The 18,366-nt window shown below is 34.6% G+C and overlaps 1 protein-coding gene across 1 annotated transcript in view; it reads right to left on the bottom strand.

The window, feature by feature from the left end:
* Positions 1 to 18,078, bottom strand: part of sxc (O-linked N-acetylglucosamine (GlcNAc) transferase sxc) — a 65,632-nt gene extending 47,554 nt beyond the window's left edge. The window contains exons 1-3 of the mRNA XM_089088588.1: positions 17,951 to 18,078; positions 8,256 to 8,364; positions 5,264 to 5,417 (exon numbers count right to left, since the gene is read on the bottom strand). Coding sequence (XP_088944714.1) covers positions 5,264 to 5,417; positions 8,256 to 8,278 — 177 coding nt within the window. The 5' untranslated portion in view covers positions 8,279 to 8,364; positions 17,951 to 18,078. The remainder of the gene's footprint in view (positions 1 to 5,263; positions 5,418 to 8,255; positions 8,365 to 17,950) is intronic.
* Positions 18,079 to 18,366: the final 288 nt, after the last annotated feature.

Below are 18,366 nucleotides of genomic sequence, written 5' to 3'. Positions count from 1 at the left end.
GAGAGCAGCTATATATAATAGAGAGATAATAGGGATATTCTCTTTATATATAATAAAAGTAAAATAGAGAGCAGCATTTAGTTTATGATCAGTGAGGGTCACAACCTTGACGCTTTAAAAAAATTAGCAAGAAAAAAAAATTTTAATTAAAAAAAAAACTAAAAAAAATTAAAAAAATTAAAAAAATGCAAAACTTCTCATAAGACGTTGAGGAGACTGCTACAGAGCTCGGAAATTTCCGTATCGCACGCGCAACAATCGTGACATTCTTTTATTAATCTTTGACGAGTGGCACTCGGGTTCTGCTAACTTGACAGTCCTTTTGAAGGAGTTCCCAAAAGAATTTTGTGGAAACAATCAAGAAACCTATCCTATATTGATACAACATCAGCGGCCAGACAAATCTAATCTGTAAGTCTTAGAAATTTTGCTATTTCAAGTTGTGTAGCTCAGTTTGCCAGGTCAACCAACTTCGCAAAACAATTACTCTGAAGTTGTACTTAATTTGTGTCATAATTAAATCTTTTCAAAATTTTACGAGAAAATATTTATGCTGTTTTTTCTTTTCTTTTTTATGTCCTTCCTTATGAGTTAAATTATGGAAATTGAGTTTAAGTATGTTGTAAATTTATCTAGCATTCAATGGAAAAATGCCTCTCCTTTGCGGAGTGGGAGGGTCATTAATAAAGAGTTTAGGAGAATTCACATATGAATATATAAATTAAAGTCGATTAAGTGATTTGGCACTAAAGCTCTAAAAATTAAAAAAGGTACAGCTAATCTATTTGGCAGCTGAACTGCTTAATTAACCGTATATCTTCCGTACGGCTTCATTAATGGTACTGAATCATATCTGTTTATTTACTCGATTCATTATACAACGGTGAATTAAGTTCCTGTTATGCATGAGAAAAACCAATACCCAATATTTAGAATGTAAGATTCTTACAGGGAAATTTATTATCCCGGAAAAGAACATCTTCCTAGCTTATTTTCCACGAGGAGACGAAATGGAAGATAAAAAGTGCTACAACCACCCAAATAAAGTTTTCAGAGTTAACCAATGTTTTTACTAAATTTACAAGAATCTCAGAACATAGGAAAATGATTAGAGAAAACTTTAACATGCATCTATCAAGAATTTAAAAAATACTAGCGCCACCGACAGTGCATCGTTACCGAACGGAACTAGAATACTTCAAAACCAACTTTTTTAAATTCACCATAAACTGGTTTTCAATTTAAGATCTGGGTTAATTTGGACCGTACCTCGAATATTTAAAAAATCGGCAGATTATTTTCCTCTTGAACGATTTCTTATTGACTATAACATATTTGAGGCCTGAATAGCATGCACAAGATATTCAGATAAAAAAAAAAAAGAACAGCAATAACACTCAAATATACTTAAATTGCCCCTTTGGCAAAAATAGTTTTTTCCTTGAGTTAAATTTAAAGCAAAACTTGAAAATAATACGGCTAATACTTGTATCTGAGATTTTGATTTTGTTGGTTAGCACTAAATGGAGATTTTTTTTTCTTTCTTTTTTTTATAGCGAAATTGATGTTTCTTCCTTATTAGTTCCCCATACTCTTTGATAAAGAATATAAAAAGTAAACGACTCTTGGTCATTGGTTGACAAAAAAAAAGAAATTATGATGAAACTGGGACTCTTTGCCAAAACAGTAACTAAAAATAAGGCCTGACTGAATATTTCAGCTGTATATTGAACGGCTGTCTTCAGCGAAGAATAAAAACTAAGTGGAAAACATAAAAAAAACTTACAAGTAAAAAGAACCATTGAAAAACCATCAACAAAATCTAAAAATGAACCAAATTAAAAGAGTTTCAGTGTCACAATTCCACATAATTTCAACAAAATTGGTTAAATGAACTGAACATTTATTTTATCGAAACATTAAAGCTTAATCTAAAGATGTCTCCGAAAGTGTAAAAAAAGGAATATTCTATTGTGCTATTGCAGAATAGAACATTTATTTGATCTTCCCCTAAGTTGAATCGTAAGTCTGATCAATGAAACAAAGAGAGATGACTTTGCAAGCCTTTTTCCTAAGACTATCCTTTTTTTCTGAAGACACATTGCCCAACCTGATTGATTGTTTTTGAAAAAATATTAGGCCAATAAAAAGAACGAAAAGTGTTTGAGTCACGAAATTTTTACAAGCAAACTCTCTGATTCTCTGTGGTTCGATAAAACGAAACAGATAGGCCATTCTATTAAGCTGTTACAGAGGTTCAGCTATAGCGTAAATTTGGGAGGCACCGGGGGGAAAGGACTCCTCAAGATTTTTTTCCCCTCGCCTAGATTCCGACAGACACTTCTTTTGTGCATTTCATTGAAAAGTTCCGTTTTTGGTATTCTTATTGAAGAAAGACAAGTTTGCCCCCCCCCCTCTAGATTTTGGAGAATAAATGTTCCTCCTTCCCCTAAATTTACGTGAATTGACGCCACTGTGCTACAATGAGATCACCGAAAAAAAAAATATATCTATAAACAAGAATTAGGGGGAATATAAAGGGGCATTTGTAGCAGCTGAGTTAGAAAAAAAAGACATATCCTCAAATGTTTTTAATGTTGATGAAGATAATAAAAAACACAGAGATCAAAGGATGTTCGAACTGAATTATTAAGGTCAAAACGATCAAAGGAGCTTAGGGAATATTAATGCCAATTTGAGAAGCCAACGTACTTGAGAAAACGCGAGATTAGTAAATGAAAAAAATCATTCACTTTTTTAACACATTTATGTTGAATGACCTTTAAACTGTTCTTATTTTCATTGCATTGACCAAGATTACGCATATGAAAATTCCTATAATTTTGTTATAATCTCTTTAGAGCTTTTGTAAAACAAAGATTATAGTTTTTCAGATTTGAATTTTTTACGTTTTGTGAGTAAAGCGTTACTTTTTCTTGTCTTATTATGGTATTTTCTTGTATACTAGTCAAGTTTTTCTTTCTTTCTTTAATACAGAATTCTGGGCATAAAATCATTTTCAGTCCAGACACTTCTAGTTTATTTTTCACTTAATTTCTCACAGCTAAAAGTTTACTAATAATTCATATATCCATATACTTGCATTTTATTTAAATAAAATCTCCTATTGAAAGGCCCTGATTTTTGGGAGTTAGTCCTGTGCAGTTTTTATATAGGTTCAGATTGATTGTAGATATTTAAACTTTGTTCTGATACTATCAGTAATTAATTTACACATAACTTTAGACAACTACTTTTTAATTTGTATAATTATTTATTCAAACTACCTAAACTTTAAACTGATACAGCTAAGGTGCTAGCGAAATCAGGGTGGTCACGATATCTTAGGATTCACTTGTGAAAAATTGCGAAGGTTTGAAAAAAAATCCCAAGATAACAAGTAATAATACATGATACACTTTTGAAGGGTAGCATACACGATATATACTTTCCCCAAGGTCCCACGCTCAGGACTAAGAATCCCACGGAATGGCACACCTAGACTAGCTGAAAATACTAAAGATAGTTTATATATAAACTGTCTAGTTTATATATAAAGTTTATATATAAATAGTTTATAAAGTATACTATATACTATACAGTAAAGTATATAACTATATACTATACAGTAAAGTATAGTTTATATATAAAGATAGTTTATATATAAAGATAGAAAATACTAAAGATAGTTTAGAACATACTGATAGTTTCTTGGAACTGTAAGTTAGTTCGCGTTAAGTTTGAAAAGAAAATTAGAATTAAATTAAAATTAAATTCCATTTTTTTAAAGTTAAAAAAAATTATATTACTAAGAATAGAACGTCAGCTACCTATGAGGTTGTTACATCGTGCATTTAATATTAAAAATCATCATATTAACTAGATATGACCTTATTGTACGTGCAAATTGACAAAATTTCAGAGGAATGATTTAGGATTCTTTCGGGGGGGAGGGGGAGTGAAGCCCTCTAAAAAGCAAAAGTGTAATTTTGAGAAGAAATTCCCAACAACCATTTACGTGTCTGAAGGTATTGACAGTGCGTTATAAGTGTTCTGTTTTTCAATTTTTAACTCTATCATTTCGTTTTAATTCAAAACCTGACCGTAGAGTATTGAAAACTGAAAAGGAAACATTTCTTTTTATTATTATTATTGAATTTTTTAATATGTTACTAATTAACTAACTCTTCATACGTGTAAGCTTATAGCCTTTTTGGGCTGAAGACAAAACCAAAATTAAAGGAAAAGTCGAGAAGAAAAGTTTTCAGCGATCCCTTCTTTTTTCTTCCCTCCAAGCCATAATTTAAAGCATGCTTAGCCTCTGCAACAATCTCTGAAAATTCGAACTTGACGACTCAAGCCGTTCACCAGATATTGCTGAATCAGTCTTTTTCGATAACCTGGGTACAAATAATATCTCTTGATTTACCTCGCAACTTAACCATAAATAGATTTTAATTCCCATGAGGGCTTAGAGTGCAAAAACTTTTAAGCAGATGGGAGACGAAACATTTTCGAACAGAGTGGGTTTCCTGGAAAAAAAGTGCACTGAAAAGAGCAGAAGAAAAGAAAGGAGCAAGAAGAAAAGAAAGAGAAGGGCAAAAAAAAGAAAAGAAAGCAGAAGAAAAGAAAGAGAAGGGCAAAAAAAAGAAAAGAAAGCAGAAGAAAAGAAAGAGAAGGGCAAAAAAAAGAAAAGAAAGCAGAAGAAAAGAAAGAGGAGAAGAAAAGAGAAAAAAAAATAAAATAAAACAAAGCAGTTATAAAAGTAAGACCAGAAATCAACACCGACAACGATTGGTTTTGTTTGGGAATTAAATTTATTCACAATAAATAAATCATCCCCGATTTATCCTTTACGGTAATACCCGTATCGACAATGAAACAGAATTGAACCATTAACAACTTATCCAATTCATCATTAGAAGAATAGTCTGTTTTATATTGAGGGTAAAACAGCTTTAAAAATAACAATGAAAAAAGTAGAGGATCCACTAAAAAGCAAATAAGTAAAAATATTGCTAAAAAGTAACACTTAAAAAAACTCAAAGAAAAAACAACATGCTATTAAACGCAAGGATTAACTAAAAAAAAATAATGTAAAAATAAAATTTAAAAATATGGTGTACATAAAAAAGTAGGGGTGAATTATACGAACCAATATTCGATAGAATAAAGACAATAAGCGTTCAAAAACAAAGGTAGGATTAACTAAAAACAAAAACTTTTTTTTTTAATGCCGAACGAGAAGAGAGGTAGAACGCACCTTATGGATGGAGGCAAGGTTGGAGTGAGCATCAGCAAATCCTGGGTTGATTTGTATGGCTCTTGTATAGCATTGTAAAGCTCCGTTGATGTCACCCATTTCCTTTAGCGTATTTCCCATGTTACTGTAGGCATCAGCAAAAGTTGGTTGAATTCTATTAAAAGGAAAAAAAAAATGATAATAATAGAGGCGACTATAACCGCAAATATGCACAGTCCGACGAGCACGAATCCTGAGGCTCAAAGAATGAGATTAAACACAGTTATGGTTATATAACTGAATGCAGTAGGCATAACAAAAATTCGCTAAAAAATTTAGCCCATGGCCAGTCTCCCCCTCCCCCGAATTTTGAAAAGTTGAAAAGATACTTATTTCCCGAAAAAAATTTATAGCCGTACTAATAAACTTGATTTGTCTTAAAACATTAGACCCTTCATACCCAGAAAAATTGAAGTCTTCAGGCAACTAAAGGTCTGGCCTGGGAAATGCACGCACCCAGAAATTTAATCTGAGGAGGAAGGGGCGCTTTTCCAGAGATCTTCAAATAAAAAAAAACGCACAAACACACACAAAAACAGGGTAATCTAAAAAAAAGTTTGAACTTGGAGCAGAGAGTGGTTCCAAAGACAGTGGCTGATCCCCCCCTCCCCCACATGGCAAAAGTGCAGTTTACTACTGTACAATTCTCACTTTCATTTCCACGAAATTGTCGAACAAAAACAAAAGAGTAAGAACATTCATAACAATTACACAAATGTGCATTGTTAAACAGTAAATGTTAACCCTCCCCCAACTCCACAAAGGAATCAGTCAAACAAAGAATATTGGAAAGGCCAACACCCAGAGATTTTATATTGCTCTTGCAAAGCCCTGTAAAGTTCTGCAAAGCTCTGTTGATGTAGCCCATTTCCTTCATTGTTTAGGCTGGCGGTTGGCCCCTATTTTTGTCCAATGTGTGAAGACTAAGCTTAAGGGGATTAACCCAACCTTTACCCCCCCTTTATAACTACTACTTACTGTGTAAAGAGATGTGTCATATCAACATCCATCTACCATAGTAAAGCACGAAGCGGAAATTCGACTAGGAAATATTAAAAAACAAATATTGAAAAACATTCCACCCAACATTTACAAAAAGAGAAGAATCTCAACAGTAAAAAAATAAGAAACTACAGACCAATCAGAGTTTTTAACAGTATAGCAATAATAGATAAGAATGGAATATCAGTTAGTGACAAGGAAAGTATTGAAGAAAGATGGACAGAACATTTTGAAAACGTGTTAAACCGTGATAAAGCTACAAAAAGTTATATACGAAAGAATGAAAAAAAAGACAATTTGGAAGTGAAGGAAGATTCATTTGGCGAGGAGTTAGAGACAGCAGAATAAAGATTAAGAAATAATAAGGTATCAGGTGCTGATACTGAGGTAAATGAGTTTATAAATAAGGCGCTTGTGAAGTCAGAGAGAAATTACTGAAGATTATGAATATTATTTTCGAAAAAGGAGAAGTACCAAGTGATTTTAGGAAAACTTTAATTCAACCCCTTTATATAAAAGACAGAAAATGGCTGGCCTCAGACGTAGATTGTTCTTGCCCCAGATGTGACCTATGTATAGATGATGTGGCATACAGTCCAGCAGGGCACCAGCAGCTTTCTCTCCTTTTTCTTTTTTTTTGGGGGGGGGGGGCCTGGAGTTCCCAAGGATCCTTCACATGACTTTAAAATGGGCAATATTTCAGACTTGCAAATATACTAATAAAGTGAAGAAGAAAGGAGAGTAATTCAGGTTGTTATTTTTTTGGAAATTTTTTGTTCCACAATACATAGAGGTACATAAAAAACAATAAAAGTGGAAACATTGTTTTGAAGTGGAGAAACAATTTTTTTCAATTTTTGTTACACAATACATAGAGATACACAAAAAACATTAAAAGTGAAAACATTATTTTGAAGTGGAGAAACCATTTTCCTTTGTTATTATTGCAACTTTCACCTATAATCAGTAAATTAAACTTAGCAAACGATTTCTTTCTTTTTTCTCTCTTGTTTATTGTGTTGGGTTAATGGATATGACAAGTGAGTGACCAATATATGACAAGTCTGTGATATATATCATTTGTATAAGCTAATATCTATTACAATGCACTAAGACATTTCTATAATCTATCCAAATTTTTTACGTTGTTCGCTTTATTGAGTTAACAGGTTAGACGAGCAGGCCATTTATATAAGTAGAGTATATACATAATTCAAATGCTATTAATTGGAAAATAGCTAATGCTACATTATATATTTTATCGATACGAATTGTACAACTAAAAAAAACATATTAAAAAATTTTTATATACATTTATATATCTATATTTATATATTATATTTATATATCTAAATTTATATACAGCGACACAATGTATCAACGATAGCCTACAGATATAGAAAAAAAAACAAGTGTTTGTCCTTTGGATATCCCGTTTCCTCTTATTAGTGCCTTCAGTGACTTCCTCTTTATTTGATCATAGACCTAATGGAAACTTTTTATGTTAGGACGTCTCCGGCTATTGGTTTTTGAATATTGTCTAGCTATGTTGACTTCTGCTAAGAATTTCATTAGTTGTTCAACTTCTTTTCATAGTCAAATTTTTATTTGACAAGAATATAATTGCAAAGGCAACTACAGATTTCAGGAAGTCTTTATTTCTTTATTTTTATTTGACGAGAAAATAATTGGAAATTCAACTATAGATTTCAGCTGTCCAATAGTAAACAGAACAATATTCAAAGCATGGAACACAATTAATATAACAGTTTTAAAAAATATACAATTTAGATTTATTGGTGTTATGAACACAACCTTTGCCTTAATTTTCAAAGTTTTCAAAAGTTTGCACAGTCTATGTACTAATTAATTAATTAATGTACTAAGTTATCTAATTAATTAATTAACTTATGAACTAATTAATTAAAGTGTATATATAAGCGTTGCTCACCTAATTGCCTCTTTGTAGTGCATAAGAGCTTCATTGAGTTTTCCTTGCTGCTGAAGAACGGACGCCAGGTTCGAATGAGCTGCCGCGAATTCAGGGAACACATCCAACGCTATGAACACATAATCACATTAAATAATAAATATTGCAAATCAATAGCAATACAACATATGTGCACACAGAATAAATATGGAGTCTCCCCTTTTTTGACCGCGAGACCCCGCTCCCTAAAATACTTCATTTTTAGAGGTTAAAATACGCAACAAATAAGCTTTCTTAGAGAACAATAAGAAAAATTATTCAAAATATCAAGTCAGAATTCAAGTCGGAAAAATGGTTATTCCGAATACTTTAGTTTTCGCGTTACCAGTTTGCAGCGTAACATAGTCATTTTAGTATATAGTATTCTTACACAATCAACATTCATTCATACACAATAAAACAACATAATATCATGATCCCGAAGCAAAAAAAAAAAAACAATAGACATTTATTGTCAATTTTAATTCCATCAATCTCAATCTGTTTCGAATGTATTCTTACCAAGCAACGCCCCTCCCCCCTGTCCACTTTTCAAAATGGGGGAAAAAATCGTATTGCCACACAAGCTTAGCTTACGTGTACCTATAGAAAAAAACTGCAAATTAAACTTTAGATTCAACAGTCTATGTACTAATTAATATGGCCTACCTTCCATAGTTTCGCAAGAGAAAAGCAATGGACTGAACGTCTGCTAAAACTGGGAATTTTTTTATGATTTTTCTATTGGTTGTTATACATTCATTAAGATTTTTTCACTGCGTAAATTCTCTGCTTTGCTGCCACACTAAATTGTAAAATTTAACAAACAGCCACTTTTCTTGTTTACAAACAAGCCCAACTTGACGGTTGTAACACCCAATTTATCAGCAAGTAATCGTTTAGTAATATAAGGATGCTACAACTGTTATGTTACAACTGCTACATGGATACAGGATGCTACACTGGTACAACTGCTACAGCAAGTAATCGTTTAGTAATACAAGGATGCTACAACTGTTATGTTACAACTGCTACATGGATACAGGATGCTAAACTGCTACAACTGCTACAGCAAGTAATCGTTTAGTAATACAAGGATGCTACAACTGTTATGTTACAACTGCTACATGGATACAGGATGCTACACTGCTACAACTGCTACAGCAAGTAATCGTTTAGTAATACAAGGATCCTAAAACTGTTATGTTACAACTGCTACATGGATACAGGATGCTACACTGCTACAGCAAGTAATCGTTTAGTAATACAAGGATGCTACAACTGTTATGTTACAACTGCTACACGGATACAGGATGCTACACTGCTACAACTTCTACAGCAAGAAATCGATTAGTAATACAAGGATGCTACAACTGTTATGTTACAACTGCTACATGGATACAGGATGCTACACTGCTACAACTGCTACAGCAAGTAATCGTTTAGTAATACAAGGATGCTACAACTGTTATGTTACAACTGCTACATGGATACAGGATGTTACACTGGTACAACTGCTACAGCAAGTAATCGTTTAGTAATATAAGGATGCTACAACTGTTATGTTACAACTGCTACATGGATACAGGATGCTACTCTGGTACAACTGCTACAGATAGTAATCGTTTAGTAATACAAGGATGCTACAACTGTTATGTTACAACTGCTACATGGATACAGGATGCTACACTGCTACAACTGCTACAGAAAGTAATCGTTTAGTAATACAAGGATGCTACAACTGTTATGTTACAACTGCTACATGGATACAGGATGCTACACTGCTACAACTGCTACAGAAAGTAATAGTTTATTAATAAAATGATGCTACAACTGTTATGTTACAACTGCTACATGGATACAGGATGTTACACTGTTACAACTGCTACAGCAAGTAATCGTTTAGTAATATAAGGATGCTACAACTGTTATGTTACAACTGCTACATGGGTACAGGATGCTACACTGGTACAACTGCTACAGCAAGTAATCGTTTAGTAATACAAGGATGCTACAACTGTTATGTTAAAACTGCTACATGGATACAGGATGCTACACTGCTACAACTGCTACAGCAAGTAATCGTTTAGTAATACAAGGATGCTACAACTGTTATGTTACAACTGCTACATGGATACAGGATGCTACACTGGTACAACTGCTACAGCAAGTAATCGTTTAGTAATACAAGGATGCTACAACTGTTATGTTACAACTGCTACATGGATACAGGATGCTACAATGGTACAACTGCTACAGCAAGTAATCGTTTAGTAATACAAGGATGCTACAACTGTTATGTTACACCTGCTACATGGATACAGGATGCTACAATGGTACAACTGCTACAGCAAGTAATCTTTTAGTAATACAAGGATGCTACAACTGTTATGTTACAACTGCTACATGGATAGAGGATGCTACACTGGTACAACTGCTACAGCAAGTAATCGTTTAGTAATACAAGGATGCTACAACTGTTATGTTATAACTGCTACATGGATACAGGATGCTACACTGGTACAACTGCTACAGCAAGTAATCGTTTAGTAATACAAGGATGCTACAACTGTTATGTTACAACTGCTACATGGATACAGGATGCTACACTGCTACAACTGCTACAGCAAGTAATCGTTTAGTAATACAAGGATGCTACAACTGTTATGTTACAACTGCTACATGGATACAGGATGGTACACTGGTACAACTGCTACAGCAAGTAATCGTTTAGTAATACAAGGATGCTACAACTGTTATGTTACAACTGCTACATGGATAGAGGATGCTACACTGGTACAACTGCTACAGCAAGTAATCGTTTAGTAATACAAGGATGCTACAACTGTTATGTTATAACTGCTACATGGATACAGGATGCTACACTGGTACAACTGCTACAGCAAGTAATCGTTTAGTAATACAAGGATGCTACAACTGTTATGTTACAACTGCTAAATGGATACAGGATGCTACACTGCTACAACTGCTACAGCAAGTAATCGTTTAGTAATACAAGGATGCTACAACTGTTATGTTACAACTGCTACATGGATACAGGATGTTACACTGGTACAACTGCTACAGCAAGTAATCGTTTAGTAATATAAGGATGCTACAACTGTTATGTTACAACTGCTACATGGATACAGGATGCTACACTGGTACAACTGCTACAGCAAGTAATCGTTTAGTAATACAAGGATGCTACAACTGTTATGTTACAACTGCTACATGGATACAGGATGCTACACTGGTACAACTGCTACAGCAAGTAATCGTTTAGTAATATAAGGATGCTACAACTGTTATGTTACAACTGCTACACGGATACAGGATGCTACACTGCTACAACTGCTACAGAAAGTAATCGTTTAGTAATAAAAGGATGCTACAACTGTTATGTTACAACTGCTACATGGATACAGGATGCTACACTGGTACAACTGCTACAGCAAGTAATCGTTTAGTAATACAAGGATGCTACAACTGTTATGTTACAACTGCTACATGGATACAGGATGCTACACTGGTACAACTGCTACAGCAAGTAATCGTTTAGTAATACAAGGATGCTACAACTGTTATGTTACATCTTCTACATGGATACAGGATGCTACACTGCTACAACTGCTACAGAAAGTAATCGTTTAGTAATACAAGGATGCTACAACTGTTATGTTACAACTGCTATATGGATACAGGATGCTACACTGCTACAACTGCTACAGCAAGAAATCGTTTAGTAATACAAGGATGCTAAAACTGTTATGTTACAACTGCTACATGGATACAGGATGCTACACTGCTACAACTGCTACAGCAAGAAATCGTTTAGTAATACAAGGATGCTAAAACTGTTATGTTACAACTGCTACATGGATAAAGGATGCTACACTGCTACAACTGCTACAGCAAGAAATCGTTTAGTAATACAAGGATGCTACAACTGTTATGTTACAACTGCTACATGGATACAGGATGCTACACTGCTACAACTGCTACAGCAAGAAATCGTTTAGTAATACAAGGATGCTAAAACTGTTATGTTACAACTGCTACATGGATACAGGATGCTACACTGCTACAACTGCTACAGCAAGTAATCGTTTAGTAATATAAGGATGCTACAACTGTTATGTTACAACTGCTACATGGATACAGGATGCTACACTGCTACAACTGCTACAGCAAGTAATCGTTTAGTAATACAAGGATGCTACATCTGTTATGTTACAACTGCTACATGGATACAGGATGCTACACTGGTACAACTGCTACAGCAAGTAATCGTTTAGTAATATAAGGATGCTACAACTGTTATGTTACAACTGCTACATGGATACAGGATACTACACTGGTACAACTGCTACAGCAAGTAATCGTTTAGTAATACAAGGATGCTACAACTGTTATGTTACAACTGCTACATGGATACAGGATGCTACACTGGTACAACTGCTACAGCAAGTAATCGATTAGTAATACAAGGATGCTACAACTGTTATGCTACAACTGCTACATGGATACAGGATGCTACACTGCTACAACTGCTACAGAAAGTAATCGTTTAGTAATACAAGGATGCTACAACTGTTATGTTACAACTGCTATATGGATACAGGATGCTACACTGCTACAACTGCTACAGCAAGAAATCGTTTAGTAATACAAGGATGCTACAACTGTTATGTTACAACTGCTACATTGATACAGGATGCTACACTGGTACAACTGCTACAGCAAGTAATCGTTTAGTAATAAAAGGATGCTACAACTGTTATGCTACAACTGCTACATGGATACAGGATGCTACACTGGTACAACTGCTACAGCAAGTAATCGTTTAGTAATACAAGGATGCTACAACAGTTATGTTACAACTGCTACATGGATACAGGATGCTACACTGCTACAGCAAGAAATCGTTTAGTAATACAAGGATGTTACAACTGTTATGTTACAACTGCTACATGGATACAGGATGCTACACTGCTACAACTGCTACAGCAAGAAATCGTTTAGTAATACAAGGATGCTACACCTGTTATGTTACAACTGCTACATGGATACAGGATGCTACACTGCTACAACTGCTACAGCAAGTAATCGTTTAGTAATACAAGGATGCTACAACTGTTATGTTACAACTGCTACATGGATACAGGATGCTACACTGCTACAACTGCTACAGCAAGTAATAGTTTAGTAATACAAGGATCCTAAAACTGTTATGTTACAACTGCTACATGGATACAGGATGTTACACTGGTACAACTGCTACAGCAAGTAATCGTTTAGTAATAAAAGGATGCTACAACTGTTATGTTACAACTGCTAAACGGGTACAGGATGCTACACTGCTACAACTGCTACAGAAAGTAATCGTTTAGTAATACAAGGATGCTACAACTGTTATGTTACAACTGCTACATGGATACAGGATGCTACACTGCTACAACTGCTACAGAAAGTAATCGTTTAGTAATACAAGGATGCTACAACTGTTATGTTATAACTGCTACATGGATACAGGATGCTACACTGCTACAACTGCTACAGCAAGTAATCGTTTAGTAATACAAGGATGCTAAAACTGTTATGTTACAACTGCTACATGGATACAGGATGCTACACTGCTACAACTGCTACAGCAAGTAATCGTTTAGTAATAGAAGGATGCTACAACTGTTATGTTACAACTGCTACACGGATACAGGATGCTACACTGCTACAACTGCTACAGCAAGTAATCGTTTAGTAATACAAGGATGCTACAACTGTTATGCTACAACTGCTACATGGATACAGGATGCTACACTGCTACAACTGCTACAGCAAGTAATCGTTTAGTAATAGAAGGATGCTACAACTGTTATGTTACAACTGCTACATGGATACAGGATGCTACACTGCTACAACTGCTACAGCAAGTAATCGTTTAGTAATACAAGGATGCTACAGCTGTTATGTTACAACTGCTACATGGATACAGGATGCTACACTGGTACAACTGCTACAGCAAGTAATCGTTTAGTAATATAAGGATGCTACAACTGTTATGTTACAACTGCTACATGGATACAGGATACTACACTGGTACAACTGCTACAGCAAGTAATCGTTTAGTAATATAAGGATGCTACAACTGTTATGTTACAACTGCTACATGGATACAGGATGCTACACTGGTACAACTGCTACAGCAAGTAATCGTTTAGTAATACAAGGATGCTACAACTGTTATGTTACAACTGCTACATGGATACAGGATGCTACACTGCTACAACTGCTACAGCAAGTAATCGTTTAGTAATACAAGGATGCTACAACTGTTATGTTACAACTGCTATATGGATACAGGATGCTACACTGCTACAACTGCTACAGCAAGTAATCGTTTAGTAATACAAGGATGCTACAACTGTTATGTTACAACTGCTACATGGATACAGGATGTTACACTGGTACAACTGCTACAGCAAGTAATCGTTTAGTAATACAAGGATGCTACAACTGTTATGTTACAACTGCTACATGGATACAGGATGCTACAATGGTACAACTGCTACAGCAAGTAATCGTTTAGTAATACAAGGATGCTACAACTGTTATGTTACAACTGCTACATGGATACAGGATGCTACACTGCTACAGCAAGAAATCGTTTAGTAATACAAGGATGTTAATACTGTTATGTTACAACTGCTACATGGATACAGGATGCTACACTGCAACAACTGCTACATCAAGAAATCGTTTAGTAATACAAGGATGCTAAAACTGTTATGTTACAACTGCTACATGGATACAGGATGCTACACTGCTACAACTGCTACAGCAAGAAATCGTTTAGTAATACAAGTATGCTAAAACTGTTATGTTACAACTGCTACATGGATACAGGATGCTACACTGATACAACTGCTACAGCAAGTAATCGTTTAGTAATACAAGGATGCTACAACTGTTATGTTACAACTGCTACATGGATACAGGATGCTACACTGGTACAACTGCTACAGCAAGTAATCGTTTAGTAATACAAGGATGCTACAACTGTTATGTTACAACTACTACATGGATACAGGATGCTACACTGCTACAACTGCTACAGCAAGTAATCGTTTAGTAATACAAGGATCCTATAACTGTTATGTTACAACTGCTACATGGATACAGGATGCTACACTGGTACAACTGCTACAGCAAGTAATCGTTTAGTAATACAAGGATGCTACAACTGTTATGTTACAACTGCTACATGGGTACAGGATGCTACACTGGTACAACTGCTACAGCAAGTAATCGTTTATTAATACAAGGATGCTACAACTGTTATGTTACAACTGCTACATGGATACAGGATGCTACACTGCTACAACTGCTACAGCAAGAAATCGTTTAGTAATAGAAGGATGCTACAACTGTTTTGTTACAACTGCTACCTGGATAGAGGATTCTACACTGGTACAACTGCTACAGCAAGTAATCGTTTAGTAATACATGGATGCTACAACTGTTATGCTACAACTGCTACATGGATACAGGATGCTACACTGCTACAACTGCTACAGCAAGTAATCGTTTAGTAATACAAGGATGCTAAAACTGTTATGTTACAACTGCTACATGGATACAGGATGCTACACTGCTACAACTGCTACAGCAAGAACTCGTGTAGTAATACTAGGATGATAAAACTGTTATGTTACAACTGCTACATGGATACAGGATGCTACACTGCTACAACTGCTACAGCAAGTAATCTTTTAGTAATACAAGGATGCTACAACTGTTATGTTACAACTGCTACATGGATACAGGATGCTACACTGCTACAACTGCTACAGCAATAATCGTTTAGTAATACAAGGATGCTACAACTGTTATGTCTGTATGGCTTGGTACTTTCTCCTCAATACGTGTATTACAGAATATCGCCACAAGATCATTTTGTAGAACAGGGAACCGGGATTCGGTTAGGTCAATATACAGTATAATTAATGCATGGAGCTGGATTGCGTTATTTTTATACACCTCTTATGTATTCGTATTGTAATGGGTGTCTTCCAAATTGTTTTACAGGAATATTTCCGGAAAGGTTCAACGTCCATTATCACGAAACTCAGACAAGTGATGATGTTGAGGTTCCTCGCCTAGGTTTAAGCAGGACTGCGTTTTCAACTATTTATAGAGGGGCTAAGTTATAGAGGGACTAAGCTATGCAATAAGCTAAGAACGAAGGAATTGCCCATTAGTCAATTTAAATCTGAGCTACGTGTGCGGTTGCTTGGTAAGTATACCTTCAAAACTGATTGATATTGATGCAGTTAAAATCAACAATAATTATTTATGTTTTTTTTTTTATACGGGATCATGATTATTGTGTAGGAATTATTTATGTTTTTTTTTCGGTACACGGTTTCACCCTTTGGCTTATTATAGAATGTACTTTTTTTTTTTTTTTCTTTTTTTTTTTGAAGCACACCCTGAAAAACGACGCTTTTGGTGTGCTACCGAATGATTTTGTCTCCTTTTTGGATAATAAATTGCTATTACTACAACTACCATGCTTAATAGAGCTATTAAACAAATATAGGTTAGTGAGAATATGTAAAAATCTTGCAATAAAAGTGATATTGTTTGAATCAGAAGAAAATAAGGATTCAATCGATATGGTAATATTCAACTAAAGAGATAAATAACAGGTGAGCTTGATCTGTCTTTCTAAAAAGATACTTTTGTAGGTAAGTCAATTAACTAATAATTTCAAGAGTTCAACTTTGAATAATTTTTATAATATCCATACTAATGTACAGTCTAGATTTGTGGCAGTGTTTGTCATTTGCTATAGCAATCTAGAAAGTTACAGTTCCTAGAGCTATATGATGATATATTTTATTCGCTGATTTCTACTGATTTTTCACACGCGTTCTTTATGTTCAAACTTGGTGGCCGCTAAACGCAAAACTACATAACCGTATATGGAGATCTTTTTCCTTAAAAACTGAGCTCCCGGGTAGTACCAATTTTTAAGACGTATATAGTCAAGCCCGTGTCCAGGGGGAGGGGTTTTGAACCCCCCTCCCTTCAAAAAAAAGCCTGTCCGACTCGTAAAAACGTAACATAATGAATATAAACAAATTTCCAGTGTGTTTTTTAATGTTTTTCTTTACCCTTTCCCCCCTGAAAAAGTTCTGGAAATGGTCTTGTATATGGTGGTGTAATTTACCAGTTAACCAACTTAAAGAATCCGACTTCATTTAGTGTAGACGAAAGTAAGGGGAAAAAAAACAATTTAAAGTAGACAATTCCTATAAAGCACAGCATTTCATGTAGACCATGCAACTAAAGACATTTACATTTTCATGTAAAGCAGAATTTGAAAAAAAAAAAAAAAAAATCTTGCTTCGAGATAAGAACTTTGGGCTTTGTTAAAACTGATCGTCAGCTTGACAAAACGTTAACTTCACAACTTAAACTATAGCAACTTCGAAATCGCCAATATACTGAACTTTTACAGACTTTCCAATAAAAACGAAAGTTTAATTCATATTTGAGGATATTAACTATTGACGACAAGGTACAAAGTCATACGTTTTTACACAAGTTAAGCCACAATAACTTAACAAAGAGTCAACAAAGAATAGTTAGACCATAAACACCAAAAATACCTTTCAAATAAAGTCTAGTGGCCTCTTCAATGTAACCTTGCTCCCTTTTAATATTTGCTAAGTTATTCAAGGAGTCAGCATGCGATGGGCACAGTCTTAACGCTGTATTATAACAATCTTCTGCCTCTTGAACCTAAAACAAAAAAATTGCTTGTTATAACTTTATAACATACCATAATGACGACATACGTCTCATTACAACGTTGCTATAAAATTGTAGGTTCTTTATCTCTTATGCGTTATAGCTTGTTATAACTTGTACCATAACATAATGACGACTTACGTCTTATTACAACGATACAACAATATATTACACGTCTTTTACCTCTCAGACGTTATAAAACCTTATAACATGTACCATAACATAATGACGACTTACGTCTCATTACAACGCCGCAATATTATTGTAGGTTTTT

This window comes from Artemia sp. Qi Xiang Cuo, chromosome 4, assembly GCF_049724085.1.
Source record: "Artemia sp. Qi Xiang Cuo chromosome 4, ASM4972408v1, whole genome shotgun sequence".
In the NCBI taxonomy this organism is placed as follows: Eukaryota; Metazoa; Arthropoda; class Branchiopoda; order Anostraca; family Artemiidae; genus Artemia; species Artemia sp. Qi Xiang Cuo.
The sequence above is the reverse complement of the archived record's forward strand: the minus strand, read 5'-3'. Positions and strand labels throughout refer to the sequence as shown.